At 40.1% G+C, this 17872-nt stretch overlaps 1 protein-coding gene across 1 annotated transcript in view; it reads right to left on the reverse strand.

Annotated features, from left to right (window-relative positions):
• Positions 1 to 430: 430 nt before the first annotated feature.
• DPMS1 (Nucleotide-diphospho-sugar transferases superfamily protein) overlaps positions 431 to 17872 on the reverse strand; it is a 57917-nt gene continuing 40475 nt past the window's right edge. The window contains exons 2-8 of the mRNA XM_089372794.1: positions 2509 to 2608; positions 2337 to 2370; positions 2074 to 2150; positions 1928 to 1953; positions 1437 to 1601; positions 1216 to 1330; positions 431 to 974 (exon numbers count right to left, since the gene is read on the reverse strand). Coding sequence (XP_089228920.1) covers positions 870 to 974; positions 1216 to 1330; positions 1437 to 1601; positions 1928 to 1953; positions 2074 to 2150; positions 2337 to 2370; positions 2509 to 2608 — 622 coding nt within the window. The 3' untranslated portion in view covers positions 431 to 869. The remainder of the gene's footprint in view (positions 975 to 1215; positions 1331 to 1436; positions 1602 to 1927; positions 1954 to 2073; positions 2151 to 2336; positions 2371 to 2508; positions 2609 to 17872) is intronic.

Here is a 17872-nt window from a genome sequence, read left to right on the forward strand (position 1 = left end):
ACTTAAGTTGTAGTTGCTAGACAATGTAAAACATTTGGGAGCACAGCTTTCATAAAACTTACAACCAAATATTCAAAAATTGTTGACAGAAACTATGTTCGGTAAACATGACAATGGTACAAACTTGTAACTCTCCAAGGACACTCCATAAAATTGGGAGGATAAAACAGGAATGTAGCCACCCAGATATATAATGAAAAAACAAACAAAGAACATCTTCATTTACAAGAAAAACCAATAGAGGAGGTATATCTATGTAAATTAATCAAATACAGAACAGATTAGCACAAATATAACTCATAATAAAGTACTCGGAACAAAAAAAATACAGCTAGAATTCCTTTAATACAATTCCTAGATGGAAATTCTGGCTTGTGTGCAAATGCAAATAACTTTGGAAGTTGAACTCCCAACGGAAGTTCAAATAAGATAAAGAATTCTTCCAAACAGTATAAATAAATATTGTAGTCCATTGCATACTTCATTGATAGTCCCTACAAAGGCATTATTTTCCTCGTTTGTTTCCAACCTCTTAATGAATTCTATATTGGCTCCATCCTCTGTAGTAAGCTCTCCTTTTGTACATTGTCCAGCGACTCTTTGCTTATTCTATTAGGATATTTTTGTTGTTTGCACTAGGCACACTGGATCATGTATAGCCTTTGCCATTTCTTTTAAATCAGATCTAGCAATATTTCATAATGTACACATGTTTCTAGTACTCATTTTCCATTCTGACAATGACCAGTTAAAAGAAAACTTTTTGCCTGACATATTTAAGGAAACCAAGAACAAAATCTGGGTTCGCAAAAAATGCATGCCTATCCTTCAACCTAAAAAGTGCCCATTTACAGCTAGACAAAATCACATCACGTCGTTAGAAACAGATAAACAAGACCTTTCAGATACTGAACTATTTCAGATCCTCCAAGCTTTGAGATGCCATAAACTCTATCAACAAAAGTAATGGGTACCTGCATCCAAACATTCCAGATAATCTTAGTATTTCAATGTTTCAAGGCTGATGGTCAAGATATTCTACCTAAGATTCTCTTCAAAAAGCCATGCAGAACAGCTAGCAAATGCAGAAGAATAAGCTAGTTCTCATCCATGAGTTATTTTGCAGATTTCATGGCAAATTTATGGTTGAATTTTAGTCACTACTAATTTGGGAAACTCCTTCCATCTTTACATGTTTATGTGAGAACATAATACCTCTTCAATGTGATAATGTTTCCGAGAAGCCCGAACAATCATCTCCATCTGAAAGACATATCCTTTACTTACACAGGCCTTAATAAGGTCCTCGAGTACAGATTTCCTATAAAGTCTGTAAACAGTAGAGTAAGAATGGTTATTATTGATGTCGCGTACAACTCATTTCAAAAGAAAACTTCCACACATGTACAAGACCAAATGTCAAGCAAATTAATTACCGAAATGATCCAGTTAAATCAGAAACACCAGGCCACAGTAGAGTTTGTGCAAGGACATTTGCCCCCCGGCTCGTGAGTTTACGCATAAGGTTCCAACCATGTACACCTCCCCCTTTAACATAGCGTGTCCCAGTAACAATATCAGCACTTGTCTCTATCTGCTTTCTGAAACAACATATTCTCACCATATGAACAGAATAAGGAAAATAAGTACTAAATAATATGCAGAAATAGAGAGAATAAAATCAAGGCATCCATAACACATTAAAAAGAACTTCTTAACTGACATTAGATGACAAAGCTCAGAATAAGAATCAGAGAAATACTAAAGTCAGTAAATAAGCTTGAATCCACACAGCTATACTTATTACTGCAACCGAGATGGGAAGCCTTAGGCAATGTATTTAGTTTATAATTACTCCACAACTGAAAATAATAATAAAAGCACTGGAAATGCATTTAAAAAGACATTTGAAACAATGTACACTGACCTTATGAAACTTGGCAAATACTTTGGCTGCCACAGCAAACGACAAAATTTTGAATAGTTAAGGATATTAAACCGCAGAATAAGATCTCACAAGACTATGGACACATACAATGTTTTTAAATGTTGAAAGCTGCTAAAAATACATACATGGTGGGAGAGATCCGCATCCATAATGATGACAAAATCTCCCGATGCATACTTGAGGCCATGCACATATGCAGTTCCTGCAAGTATACTCAGATTCAACTCTAACATGAAAATGCAAGAAAATCAAGCATTGCAAAAATTGACTTTTAGCAGAGATTAGCCCTTCAAAAATATATTTTCCAGATTTCCGAGCATTGATTCAGAAACAACTTCAAAATACTGGGTACATATTCCCTACAAATAAGAATGCTAATGATACAGACCTAGCCCAAGTTTTCCTTGCCTTGGTCTCAGTAGCTGTAATGAAATACAACCATAAAAAAACAAAAGGAAAATCATTAGATGTAATATTAAAAAACATTGGCAGACAATGTGAATATCAAACTGCCAGTGAGATTAAAGAATGGTAAGCACATGCAAGTGTGAGCATCATACTATGCGGCTTTCACCATAAACACGCTGCAATTGTTTCACAACTTCTTGAGTTCTATCGGGACTAGCATCATCAATGACAATAATCTCGAAATTGATATCGCTGCAACAAAGACAAAAAACGATAAATATTAAAATAATAAATCTTAATTCAATGATGGTTACCCATAAATCAATGAAAATAGATACAAGTTGGTTGTTTTCTGAATAATTTTGGAAATTTATCAATGTTCCACCAATTTTCCAGGACGAGGAGGTGAGGGAGCGGGGATACGTTAGAGAGGGCCTATGCAAAAGCTCCCCACCAATTTTTATGAAACGTGGGGCCCGGGGGGACGTCGGGGTCTTAAAAACTTATAAATATAAAATATGAATCAATGAATCATATAACTGAAACAAATTTAAAATGAAAAGCATGATCATTGATATCATTAATTATAATTTATAATCGTACATCATACATGAGTTTGTAACTGTACAGTGTAACTACTAGTCTACTAACTTACTAAGAATGCACAATGAAAATAAATTATAAAATTATAAATGTTTAAACTTTTAAACTTTAAGCCATATTGATGTTCCACTTCCAACTATGAACATTGAATACTGAATATTGAAATAAAATTATAAAAGTCAAGTCTGATACATAAAGAAAAAAAAATTGTTTTATAGAGTCAAAATAACATAAGAACATATCAAAAGATAAAAGAGAATAATTGCTCAAGGTAATCTGTTCAACAAAGGAGAAGACAAAAGGCTGCTTGGAAATGGCGGCAGTGTTATGTTCAACGAAGGAGCAGACAAAAGGCTGCTTGGCGATGGCAGCAGTGTTCAGTTCAATGAAGGAGCAAACAGAAAATGAAATGTGAAATGAACATAATGTAAATCCTTCCTGGTCGGTCAACAAATATTAAAAATTACGATTTTTTTGTTTCACAAAAAAAAATTGCGAATTTTTTCTAGGGAAACGACCCCTCAAGACCCCTTAAGACCCCTTTCACCTAGGAAACGACCCAATTGGAAGAAACGACCCCAAAAATAGGGGAAACGTCCCCTTTCAATTTTCCTCACGTACCCTGTTTTTTGGGAGCGTGGGGAAATGACCCCCTCTCATCCCCAAGTTCCCGGAGCGCAAGGGAGCTAGGAAACTCAACTCCCATGTGGGGGGACGCGACCCCATGGAACACTGAGATTTATATGTGACATTTTAGAACAAAAAACAGACATAAACATGAATTTTCGTTGATGTACTGCTCACATTAAAAAGGCACTAAACTCACCAATTTTCTTCCTCGTTTATTTCATACATAGGAGAGATTTGAAATTTCAAATGTTTAATAAAAGAAAATAAACCAACCATTGTGTGCCTTTGAGACAAATATGAAAACATATGTAACGATAGAACTTTACTGCAGATATATATGTTATTAATTAGAAACATCAAACAAATTAAAAAGCTCTTGTTTGATGCCATACAATGCTGCATTGTTTTTCAGAGTCAAAAATACTTTGAAATATTGAAATGCCAAATGGGGAAAACAAAAGCTGATTTTATTCCACAAGAAGCTTCTTCATGAAAGATGATTATGAATGCCTAATAGGATATCATTTTTGTGCATGAGTAATTTGAGAGCTTGTTGGGTTAAAATTAACAGGCTAGATTATTTTTTGAATGCTTGACTTTAAACATGTTTGCCCATCTATTTCAGATATAACAAACATTTTGATATTTGGATCATTTACACCTTCCAGGAGACAACATAAATCTTCTCGTATAATGATGAAGACATCAAAAATCATTGTTTTTTATATTTCTTAAAAGAGAGCAAACTTATGAATTTGAAGATACAAACCAGTTTTATAGGCAGTCAATTCCAGTCTTCATATATGCAACTGTAATTCAACGATAACAACTTATAATACCGATTGATGTTAAGATCTCATCAAAGAGGTTTCTGTGATGGCATAATCACTGAAAACTGCTTGAAACGGAATAAGAAATCACTCACACCTGCAATCCAGTAAAATAATCTGATTCCTTGAATTAATTGGATCAAGCTTTGGTACTTGGTAATCTCTTTATTCTTTTATGAAAACCACTTAACGCTATAAGAGATAATTATTGCCATATAGTACATAGTATTGCATTCCTTCACTGCCTTGTTTAGATATGATAGGATTCAGCTATGTGCTTGTCCTTCTAGATTGTCCATCTCTGTATGTGTTTCTATTAACATCCTCTTTCATGTGTTTCTATTTCAATTTATTCTGATATTCTCATTTGAGAAATAAATAGACTTTGGTAATGATGTGCATATTTTTATGTCTGGCATACAACACAGATTGTTTTTCTTTTAAACTGTTGGTTGCTATAATTCCAAGCATTTTGAGGTTGTCCTCTTGAATCTGTCTATGTAGGATCTGAATTCCCTCGAGGAGTTAGATATATGATTCTAACAAGTACAAGAAAGTACCTTCTTAATTATAGTTTGGGATGAATCATAAGAACAAAATATTAACTTACAAAAATACCTAGTGATGATTTTATAAAGCCTATCAATTACTGAGCATTTAAAAGCCAGTGAACACAGCTGTCGATGGCTCACATTTAAATTTTAATCCAGAGAATTTCATCCATGCCCATGATTCAATGATTAGGCACCCAGTAGCCTGTTTATTTTTATCAACCATTGTGTTCTTTCTTAACTACTGATATTTTTTGTCATCTGCAACAATGGTGAAGGTGTGTGGTACCTAAATGTAATCTCCATTTTTGTTAAAATTGGCAACTAGGGCCAAACTCCATGTGGGTCATCTTATTAATGGCAGCTGGTATTTTTCTTGGATCCCTCTCATCGAGAGGTGTAGGATTGATCTAAAGATCATCCGATTCCGATAAGTATTCATGGAGATATGAATTTATTTGTGTTTTGGGACAATTCGTCAAGGTCAGCTAGCATCCAAATAAACCCCACTTGTGCTCAACGTTTTAGTATAAATAAAGGAGAACTTCAAGTCATTTAGACACTCATCTTCTTGGGGATCTCTTCCTCTCCACTTGTCTTTGGGTTTTAGTGGGAGGAGAGACCTAAAGAGGATATGCTGCCCTAGAGGATGCCCTATCCTATACGCTGTCATGAAGGTGCCTTCTACGCAGCCCTAAAGGAGGAATCTTGGAGGTGCCCTAGCCGCAGGGATACATGCCCTAGCCACAATCAAGGGAGGAAGAAAAGTATAAGCCCTCAACGCTGTCCAGAAAAGGCTCTCTAGTCTAAGGAGCTTCAACGCAGATCTAAGGAGTACTAGAGGGAGCCCTAGCCGCAGTAAAAAGAAGCCTACACACAGCTGAAGGATAAGCCCTCATACGCTGTCCTAAATACTCTAGCCGCAGGTCATGATTTGCTGTCACAAGTGATCCTCAAAACGCAGCAAAAGAGAACCTTGATCTGATGTTTGAGTGGCTCCTAATCCGCAATCCTTAAAGCACCTAATTCACTGTCATAATGGGGACTCTAGCCACTGTATTGAGAAGACTTCTATATGCTGTCTAGTGGAAGAATGAAGCCCTAGCAGCAGTGAGGAGACACACTGTCAACCTAATTGGCAGCCCTCATCTAGCTTCTATTTGCCATCGTGAAAAAGGCCTTATTCGCAGCTCTTAGCCGCAATAGAAGAGGCCCTAATCAGCGGCATACAAGTGGTCCTATGCCGCAGCAAAAGGAAGTATTTAATCAGCATTTAAGTCACATTGCTGTAGATGACAGCGTGACATATTTGAGATCTGTTCTGGGCATGACTGTACAGCAATAAGGCTGATTAATAGACATTGTTTTCAAGGGTAATAGCTGGGTACTGTATGACAACCTTGCTTGCTGCTGGGCTAGGCCGCAGGCCATAGCCAGCAGCATATTGTGTTATAGGTTGCACAAGGATAAGGACTGAAGGTTAATGTGACTGCTTTTGTGGTCAGCATGTTAGACAGCTTGGTTAGATGCAGCAGTTGGATGCAGCATGGTATTAGACAGCAGTGAAGTCATTGAGTACAGATCAGTGATGGTGCAGCATTGAGTGCAGATCAGTGATGAGTACAACATTGGGTGCAGATCCGTGATGAGAGCAGCTCAATGATTGGAGCAGCACAGTGACAGGAACAGCAACAAGAAGTGCATAGCATGGTCATTACGTCCAGCACTGTGATGATGAGTGCAGCATGGTGAAGTGCAGCAAGTGGACGAGATGCAGCACAATGATAGGTGAAGGAGTCACCTTGGAGAATCAGTTGAAGCAGCATATCTTCAACTGATCTCATGTAGATATAGAAAGTCGAAGTGTTGACTTCTATTGTAAATGTACTATCTCTCTCTCTCTCTGTTGAACTATTGAAGAACATAGAAGAAGAATTGATCAAGGGTTTCCCCACATTGGGGTTTGTCCCTGGCTAGCGCCACATCTTGTGTCCTCTTGTTTTGGCTTGTCTTCTACGATTTATGTTTATGTTCTATCTGCAGTTTACTTTAATGCTGAGGTGATTGCTAATCTGGAAAAGATATTGAGCTAACTGCGAAAATTGAAATAAATTGCTCTAAGCATAGAACATACCTAAAATTAACATGGTATCAGAGCTGAGGTGAAGACAATGCCCAAGCAAGAGTGAAAGAGCAATCACCGAAGACAGTTAGGAAAGGACAAAAGGATCAATGGGTTCCTCATCCCTCTTCAAATTCACCGAGGGTGAAATCGAAGCAGAGAATATTATCAAAATGGCGCAGCGGAATATGGCCTACCTAAAGATCACTTCATTGGGAAGACCGGATCTCAAGGTGGAAGGAAAGGCAGATAACTAGTTCGGCCATTATGCGAAGGAGTGTCCGAACGGCAGGGACACATCACTTGATGATGATAACAATCATTCCAGGTACATCTTCAATGATCAGAGGAATGACAGTGCAGGTCATCAAGGTAATGGCTGACCCTTCAAGAAAGCAAGGAACCCCAGGTATGAAGAATCAAATGTTGTTTCTGATAAGATATAGAAGTGTTATCTTGTATTAGCCCTCTCCTTCAGATTCTTTGGGAATCTGGCTTATTGATTGTAGTGCTTCAAGGCACTCCATCGAATAGAAGGGTGCTCTCTCTCTAATTTGGTAGAGATGGAAACATTTGTGGGATTATACTTGGAGCCAATGCCACCTATCCTGGAAAGGGTGTTACCCCTCAATTGAATGAGGGTAACTCGATTCATTTACAAGAATCTCTTTTATGTACCTAATTGCAAGAAGAACTTGGTGTCCATTTCGGCAATGGAAGTCAAAAGGTTTCAGGGTGGCATTCATCGATGGAAAGGTACGTGTTTGGAAATAGAATTTTCAAAGATGTTTTTATCTTTAAGTTCAGGGTTGGCAGGAAGTCCATTGGGGACCATGTCAGTTGACACATAGCACCGGAGGTTTGTAAGTCAGATGATGACAAGGATGCCTGAATTCAAAAGGAGCATGAAGGTACATGTCTGAGATGTACCGAAGGGAAAATCTTACAAGGGGACCATTCCCCCCATGTAGCAGGTCCACAGGTTTGGAACAACCCGAGGGGTTTGAGATTCATGATCAGGAATCTCATGTGTGCCGGTGGAAGAAAGCCCTCTATGGCTTGAAGCAGATCACCCCGGGTTTGATATGAGAGGATTGATAGTTGTCAGATGAAGTTGAGATTCACTAAGAGTGAAGTCGATCCAAACCATTGTTTGAAGGTTGTGGATGATAGACCTCTCATACCGGCACCTTCTAAGGACGACCTATTTCAGACAGGTGTAGACCCTCTCACTTGCAGAAGTAAGAGGGAATTGGATTCCGGATGTGGAATGGTAAAGTGCAACCCCTGACTACCTCAAGGATCTTAACTTTCAGAAGTTATATGGTGATGATGTTAGACCAGATTTGGGAAATACCTTTGAGTTTCATAAACTCATTTGCATTGATGTTGTTGGTGAACTTTCGTCCAGAAATATGTTTTGCAATTAGCATGGTGAGCTCATATTTGGTTGAGCCTCACTGGATTGGTGCCAAGAATCTTCTGAGGTATCTTCAGGGCACAATCTCTCATGGATTGAGATACACTGTCGGAAATATGAAGTTGCATGATTATTCGAATGTTGACTCAACAGGCAGTGTGAAGGATCACTAGAGCACTTCTCAGTGCTGGTTCTCTTTGAGTTCTGCTTCAATATCATGGATGAGCAGGAAGCAGAAGTCGGTTGCTATAAGCACCGCCGAGACCGAATACATAGCTACGAGTATGATCTCGTATGAAGCTCCCTGGTTGTGGAAGCTCTTCAGTGAGCTATTTGTACATATGATGAATACCACCGTGATCCTCTGTGACAACCAGGGGAGATTCAATTATTGAGGAATCCCGTATTCGATGATTGCTCCAGCAGATAGACATCAAATACTACCTTATCTGGGATATGGTAAGCCGATGAGCAAGGAGGCTCCATCGCATTGAGACTGATGTACAAATTGCAGACACTTTGTTAAAGCCCCGGGGAAAGATCAAATCTGTGATTTTCCCGAACGACTTGGAGTCGTTGAGAGACCTTTGTAAAAGGGTCCTGCATGTTGCATGCATTGAGCTCTGGGAGCTTTGGGGGGCTTGGGGTACTTACTGGAGCAACATACGAGCATAGGACGACTCACCCTCCCCTGGTGATGCGCTATGTACAAGGTGACAGGTTCAACCTTTCCCTGTGATACCTCGTGGTGACTATGAAACAAGATGATTAGTTCTCCTGTGGGTCGGGATGATTAGTTCTCCCATGGCAACTGTGGAACAGGATGATTAGTTCTCCTGTGGGCCGGGATGATTAGTTCTCCTGTGGCAACTATTGAACAGGATGATTAGTTCTCCTATGGACCGGGATGATTAATTCTCCCGTGGCGAATGTGGGACAGGATGATTCATTCTACTGTGGATAGGATGATTAGTTCTCCTGTCGAAGCATCCTACCCATGCAGTCTGGGACTCATGGGAAGTACCTCTCGAGTCTCATCTAATCAATGAGAGGGAAATGGGGTTAGGAACCATTAGTAGTACTATCGATGGACGCATCGTTGTATCTACCGTACTCCCTATGCTAGGATGACCTCCATTGATCTGGGATCAATATGAGTCGTTTGAGACACTCTCTTGTAACGTTGATCTAGGATCAATGAAACTGATCTGGGATCAGTATGAGTGATTTGAGACACTCTTGTGATATTGATCTAGGATCAATAAAACTGACTTCGGATCAATAAGATGAAACTGACTTCGGGTCAGTAGAGAATGGTATGAGACATTCTCGATCAATTCTTCTTCTTCATGGTTCAGCAGAGTAGAGCATTGTTGGGCACTGATGGCAGAGATAGCACAGTTGGACATATGGATCAGCGGATAGAGTTCTTCCTAGTTGAGAGGAAGTGTTAAAATTGGCAACTAGGGCCAAACTCCATGTGGGTCATCATATTAATGCAAACTGGTATTTTTCTTGGATCCCTCTCATCGAGAGGTGTAGGATTGATCTAAATATCATCCGAATTCGATAAATAATCATGGAGATATGAATTTATTTGTGTTATGGGACAATTCGTCAAGGTCGGCCAACAACCAAATAAACCCCACTTGTGCTCAACGTTTTAGTATAAATAAAGGAGGACTTCAAGTCATTTAGACACTCATCTTCTTGGGGATCTCTTCCTCTCCACTTGTCTTTGGGTGTTAGTGGAAGGAGAGACCTAAAGAGGATATGCTGCCCTAGAGGATGCCCTATCCTATACGTTGTCATGAAGGTGCCTTCTACGCAGCCCTAAAGGAGGAATATTGGAGGTGCCCTAGCCGCAGGGATACATGCCCTAGCCACAGTCAAGGGAGGAAGAAAAGTATAAGCCCTCAAAGCTGTACAGAAAAGGCTCTCTAGTCTAAGGGGCTTCAACACAGATCTAAGGAGTACTAGAGGGATCCCTAGCCGCAATAAAAAGAAGCCTACACACAGCTGAAGGATAAGCCCTCATACGCTGTCCTAAATACTCTAGCCGCAGGTCGTGATTTGCTGTCACAAGTGATCCTCAAAACGCAGCAAAAGAGAACCTTGATCTGATGTTTGAGTGGCTCCTAATCCGCAATCCTTAAAGCACCTAATTCGCTGTCATAATGGGGACTCTAGCCACTGTATTGAGAAGACTTCTATATGCTGTCTAGTGGAAGAATGAAGCCCTAGCAGCAGTGAGGAGACACACTGTCAACCTAATTGGCAGCCCTCATCTAGCTTCTATTTGCCATCGTGAAAAAGGCCTTATTCGCAGCTCTTAGCCGCAATAGAAGAGGCCCTAATCAGCGGCCTACAAGTGGTCCTATGCCGCAGAAAAAGGAAGTATTTAATCAGCATTTAAGTCACATTGCTGTAGATGACAGCGTGACATATTTGAGATCTGTTCTGGGCATGACTGTATAGCAATAAGGCTAATTAATAGACATTGTTTTCAAGGGTAATAGCCAGGTACTGTATGACAACCTTGCTTATATTGTGTTATAGGTTGCACAAGGATAAGGACTGAAGGTTAATGTGACTGCTTCTGTGGTCAGCATGTTAGACAGCTTGGTTAGATGCAGCAGTTGGATGCAGCATGGTATTAGAGACAGCAGTGAAGTGCAGCATAGCAGTCATTGAGTACAGATCAGTGATGGTGCAGCATTGAGTGCAGATCAGTGATGAGTACAACATTGGGTGCAGATCCGTGATGAGAGCAGCTCAGTGATTGGAGCAGCACAGTGACAGGAGCAGCAACATGAAGTGCATAGCATGGTCATTAGGTCCAACACTGTGATGATGAGTGCAGCATGGTGCAGCACGGTGAGGTGCAGCAAGTGGACAAGATGCAGCACAATGATAGGTGAAGGAGTCACCTTGGAGAATCAGTTGAAGCAACATGTCTTCAACTGATCTCATGTAGATATAGAAAGTCGAAGTGTTGACTTCTGTTGTAAATGTACTATCTCTCTCTCTCTCTGCTGAACTATTGAAGAACATAGAAGAAGAATTGATCAAGGGTTTCCCCACATTGGGGTTTGTCCCTGGCTAGCGCCACATCTTGTGTCCTCTTGTCTTGGCTTGTCTTCTGCGATTTATGTTTATGTTCTATCTGCAGTTTACTTTAATGCTGATGTGATTGCTAATCTGGAAAAGATATTGAGCTAACTATGAAAATTGAAATAAATTGCTCTAACCATAGAAAATACCTAAAATTAACAATTTTAGATCAAAACAATATCTAAAGTTCTCCTCAATGCAAATCTAATAACTGCTAATTTACAGTGTGCTTTTAAAAAACTTTATACTAAAATAGTTATATCCTTATTGTAGTCAACAGAGAAGATTCTTACTTTGACCTCAACTACGGCCTTTGAATAGCACTTGATACTCATAGAGAGATAGGATAAGAAATATAATTCCATTAATGTCCACGAATAGCCAAAGAATATTTCAATGGGGCTAGAAAATACATCGAGTCAACATCAAAAAGTGAGCGTGTTAGACATTTAAAACTCAGCAATCTGATTTACAGTTTACTAAATTTTTATACCCAGAAGTGCAGAACTGAAATTTAAACTGTAAACACTACTGAGTTTCTAGCCATAGCATGCACAACAGAAAAGTAAAAGACTTGAGACAAACACACCATATAACATAAACACCAAAAATACCCAGGAAACCCCAACTCCAGGGAAAACCTGCAAACTTGTGTTCTTATTAGCTTCAGCAAATTCTGAAATAAAAATACAGCTGGGTAAAACCCCTTTCAGTGAATTCTACTTGCTGTTCAGCGCCCTCACTCAGTTCAACCTGACCGTGAGAGGCTGCGGCCTGTACAGCTGAGACTGTACAGCATACCGCTGGTTGTGCCGATCGTACAGTGCGGCTGAGATGAACTCGGCCTCCCTCCTGTGCCTTTCAAAGTGACTCAGCCTTGCTGAATAGCTGAGAGTTAGGGCGTACAACCCTCCTCTTTGCCCTCTTAGACACTGAAACACTCCAACTGATTGTTGACTTGCTGAATCGACCTCCTCTTGTTGAGCACTTTGAACACAAGTGGTGTCACTCAATCTGATTTTCAACTCAGCCTTATTTCCTCTTTATAGGGTGACTTTGTCCTTCTAGAAGGATCCAAGGGTTGAGATTTACCCTTGCTCCTTGAAGATCAATGGCCACGATCTAATCTTATGTTGACTTTGCACTTTTTAATTTTTACAAAGTCTAACATTAGGAAATAATTAATTTTTTAATTAATTCTTGCTGAGTGAACTGATCTGAGATTTTTGCATGCCCTAACACCTGGGCAAGTGCAGAATCACCTCCTACTCTACTCCATTCAACACTCCTCTTAGAGAGAAAGGTGTCCTGCACTACTCCCAACCTGAATATGAAGTAGGCAAACTTCCCCTTCATCAATGCGTTGGTTAGAATGTTTACAACCTGCTCTTCTGTTGGGGATGTACTGGAGTCTAATTGCACCTCTTAGTCTCTGATGTGGTGAAACCGGATGTCAATATGCTTTGACCGATCATGATGTTCAATTTTCTACAGTGATGCATAGTAGAAACCAAATTTTCTGATCTGATAATTACTACCTAATGATGTTTAACAATTTATCTTTATGTCACTGATGTCATTCAGCAATTATCAAAAGTAATGCAATGAAAACAGTAAGATCATAAAGAGGCAGCCATGCACAATAGAGACAACAAATCTTCCCTAGGAAACACAAACTTGGGAGAAAATCCAGCAACTCTTCTTCTAAGAGAAATTATTCTTCAGCAAAGTTTACAGTTCCAAATTTGTCTAGAAATCTGTGCCAAAAATCCAAGTCCAAACCTCAGTCAAATTCATCCTCTATCTACTCCCACATGTGGCTGTTATAGAACAGAGATGATGATAAGTGAGTGGTCAAAGGAAGTGTCACATCATGTATACATACAAGTCGAATGGGTTCATTTACCCCAAGGGACACGTCATTTCATGAGTTGGGCCGACTTGTCCATTTTGAGCATACATGAAACCCATTAAAAAATTGAATTTTTAATTTTATTTTCACAAATCTTCTAGGCCAACTTAGGAGGCCTTCTTGGCATGCAGGAATACCTCCCAATGCTACAAAAAAGTCAACACTCCCTCTTAGCAAGGAGGTATTCTCCTTTGCTGCAACAGATTTCCCCTTAGCTAAAATTTCTCCTTCATAAGAAAAGTTCATGAGCTTGCTATGTTGATGCATGTCTATAAATCACTCCAACCTAGAGTGGGCAATGAGAGTATCTAGGGCCTTTTACCTCTAGCCAAAGTCCTTTATGGCTCCTCAGGTAAATGTATCAATCTCCTCTGGTCAAAGTCCTTTATGACCTAGCCAAGACCTTCTGGCTTCTCAGAAGAGAATCTTCAGCCAAAATCCTTTACGGCTTCTCAGGTGAATTACATCTATCTCCTCAAGTCAAAGTCCTTTATGACCCAACCAAGTCCTTTTGGCTTCTCACATGAATGTAACCATCTCCCCCGGTCAAAGTCCTTTATGACCCAACCAAAGTCCTTTATGGCCTCAGGAGATGCTTTGCCCTGATCCTACAAAGACATCAACCCTCCCTCTAGACAAGGAAGACATTTTGCATTGCTCCAATCTTGTCTCTCAAGTATACAAACTTCATTCTAGACAAAGTCTTGGTGAGAATGTCTGCAATATGTTCATCTATGTATATGTATTGAAGCTCCACAGCTCCTCTTTGCACCATGTCTTGGATGAAGTGACCTGATCAAGGGGTCTTGCAAGAAGCTTCTGAAGTCACATTGCTTCACGACTTGCAACAAAGGTTGTGATATACTTTGATCCTGCTATATTGAGTGTGACATAAGTCTGATTCCTACTAAACCAAGATAGTATAGTCGATCCCAAGTTGAAGCAACACCCTAATGTGCTCTTTCTGTCCTCCACTCCCTGCCCAATTTAAATTTGTACATCCTGCAACCTCACTTCACCACCTAAGACATATCTCAAACCATATCTAGTGTACCACGTAGGTCCCTCAACACATGCTTCATTGCAACCAATGTAGATGCCTCGACTCAACCATAAACTAGCCTAGGGTGCTGATTGCAAAGCAGATATCTAGCCTAGTGTTAACCAAGTACATCAAGGACCCAATCAATTGCCTGTACATCGTGAGATTCACCAAATTTGAATCTCTAATCCTAAGAAATAGTGTATCTATCCAAAATCATTCATTTCAATCTCTGAGGCCAACTCCCTCTGACACTGAAGTCGGCCTTCCTATGGTAATCTTGACTGCTCCCTCTCTCACAAAAGTAAATCCTCCTGCCAGTGTTGCTCCCTCTATCACGTAACCAATTCCTTCTGTCCCTATCTGCCACATAAGCAAGTCCTTTTGCCACTACTACTCCCTTTATCACGTAAGCAAGTCCTTCTGCTATTTGACATGGTCTCCTCAAAGAAGGCATACTACGCCTAGAGACCTCCCGTCTATGAGCATTTAATCTGACAATCATGTCATCCTCTTGGAAGACTGCTCTTTCCACTCTACCCGACTATCTACTCCCTTGGTACTGGAAGCTCTTCCAGTCATCTGGCACTGTCCTAGATGTCTGTACAATTTCTCTCTCTCAAACATCAATCACTCTTGTTGAGTTTATGCTCGAGCCCTTAGGTCATAAAACAACTTATCCATCGGAGACTAGAGAAAAAAATATCCTTGTACTCCCTCTCACTGGGAGAACCCTCTTGCCACAAACACTGCTTCGTTCACCCCGATGTTGCGATCTACTACCAAAATCATTGTCTTGGCAACCTTCACAATGTACCTGCAAACCTCATTCAGGATGCTATGGAAGAAATAATTACAACCAAGCAAAAAATGCAATGACAAGAGGCTCACCAAGGAAGAAAAACAATAATCAAGGGAGAAATATATGAAGTACTTATCTCTTGACTGAGGAAGAAATAGTTAAGTGTTGTAGGGAATTGTCAACTCCCTCTGGATCCTTTCCTTCTTAACCTTATCAAACTTAGATTCCTTTATTTCTTCATCCTACAGATTAGGCTTAGCAAGCCATTCATCAAGCAATCTAGCCACAGCAAAAGCTTAGGAATTTCTAACTCTTGTACCAAGTTGTCTTTTGCCTCCAATGCACACACAGAGATCAGTGATTTTTTATCACTGCCAACTTGTTGCTCACAAGTAGGCTTCTCCTTTAGCCACTTGTACCATACCAGCACTATTCTCCTTGCTTTTATAGCCTTCTCTTGGATTTTGTCAGCCCTTACACAACCTCTACCAACTCCTTTGGCTCATTGTTTACTTTTTCCCACCTAGCAACTCAACATTCTCCACAACCAGCACTTCTTTGGCTTAGCAATCCTTTGTTGTCCAACACAAACCAATCTCTTCACCTCGGCAACCCTCAAAAACCTTCTTCCAGTCTTCTTGTCTTGCAGTGAACTCGACAGGTCCTACTCACACCTACAACAGCCTTTCCACTAGCTATAGGGCACTCAGACTCTCACAAAAGACCCTTTGCTGGTTTGCCCTTGATGACTGAGGCCTTCAGCCTACCTGATCATACAGCGGACTTATTCCTAGAGAAGAGATAGCTCTATAGCTAGCCTTCCTTGCACTCAGTTGCCCTACAAACCCTCAATCAAGCTTGGTCCTTCAACCTTCAAGCAGGCATACTTTTGGCCCTCTAAACCAACTCTTCAACACAGAAGTTGGCCATCATCAAAAATAGATAGAACTTGTCCCAGCGACTGCAACCCCTGAGACCCTCGGATCTTCTCTTTAATGCACAGAACAAACTCTACTCCATCCTCAGTATGTCCTTCCTTAGTTCTGTCTCAATCTACAATTACCATGAACACAACTTGGTTGTCCTACACATAGAAAGACCTGCGAGTGGCCTAGTGTCTAGGCCTCAAACCAACCTTGGCTTTCCTTCATGACGTCTCGAACCTCTCCTCCTGCAACTTCAGACCTGAGGCCCTAACTTTGGCCCTGTAGCCTCCTTTCTGGTGCCCTAACTACGGCCTAAACTTGGCCCTTTCCTGACAATGTCGGCTTCCTCAAATGTCCCTCAGCCTGGCCTATTCAACTTTGTCCAAACCTCGGATGGTCTCCTTCTTGGCTACATCCCAAAATCTAAGGTTGCGGCTATTTAGGGCTATTTGTTCTCACACTTAACATTAGTGGTTTCTCTCTCAACAAAGATCTGATACCATTTTGAATTTTCTATAATGATGCACAGTAGAAACCAAATTTTTTGATCTAATAATTACTACCTAAAGATGTTTAACAATTTATCTTTATGTCACTGATATCATTGAGCAATTATACACAAAAAAATCCCAAAAGTAATGAAGCAAAAACAATAAGCTCATAAAGAGACACTCATGCACAATAGAGACAACAAATTTTCCTTGGGAAACCCAAACTTGAGAGAAAAACCCAGCAACTCTTCTAGGAGGAATTATTCTTCAACAACGTTTACAATTCCAAATTGTCTAGAAATCTGTGCCAAAAATCTAAGTCCAAAATTCAGTCAAATTCGTCCCCTATCTTCTCCCAAGTGTGGTTGTTACAGAAGAGAGATGATGATAAGTGAGTGGTCAAATGAAGTGTCACATCATGTATATATACATGTCGAATGGGTGCATTTACCGCAAGGGACGCGTCCCTTCATGAGTTGAGGCAACTTGTCAATTTTAAGCCTACATGAAGCCCAATAAAAAATTGAATTATTTTTTCATAAACATTTTAGGCCGACTTAGGAGGCGTTCTTGGCATGCGGGAATACCTCTCGATGCTACACAAAAATCAACAAATGAAACACTATAGGCTCTAGCTCCTGCCTAAATAATCCTACAAGCAACTTCCTTATCCAAATAGCCTCACATGCTGCTAGACTGGCAACTACATACGCGGCCTCTTTTGAGCTCAATGTAACTAATCTTTGCTTCCTGCTAAACCAGGAAACATTTGTTGATCCAACATTGAAGACACAACACAAAGTTCTCTTCTTGTCTATGGAGCTACCAAACCAATCTGCATCTGTGAAGCCATCTAGCTTTACTGCATCCACTTGTGTATACCACAGTCCAAACTTAATGGTGCCACTCAAAACATGTTTTGCAGCAACCTAATGAACTTTCTTGGGCTCAATCATGAACTGACTAAGAGAGTTTACTGCAAAACAAATGTCATGTTGCATGTTCACCAAGTACATAAGTGATCCAATCAATTGCCTGTGAAGCGTGGGGTTCACTGGCTCTGACTTGGACAT

This window comes from Pinus tabuliformis, chromosome 8 (assembly GCF_031772625.1).
Source record: "Pinus tabuliformis cultivar Carrire ecotype Pingquan chromosome 8, CPIR1, whole genome shotgun sequence".
Classification (NCBI taxonomy): domain Eukaryota; kingdom Viridiplantae; phylum Streptophyta; class Pinopsida; order Pinales; family Pinaceae; genus Pinus; species Pinus tabuliformis.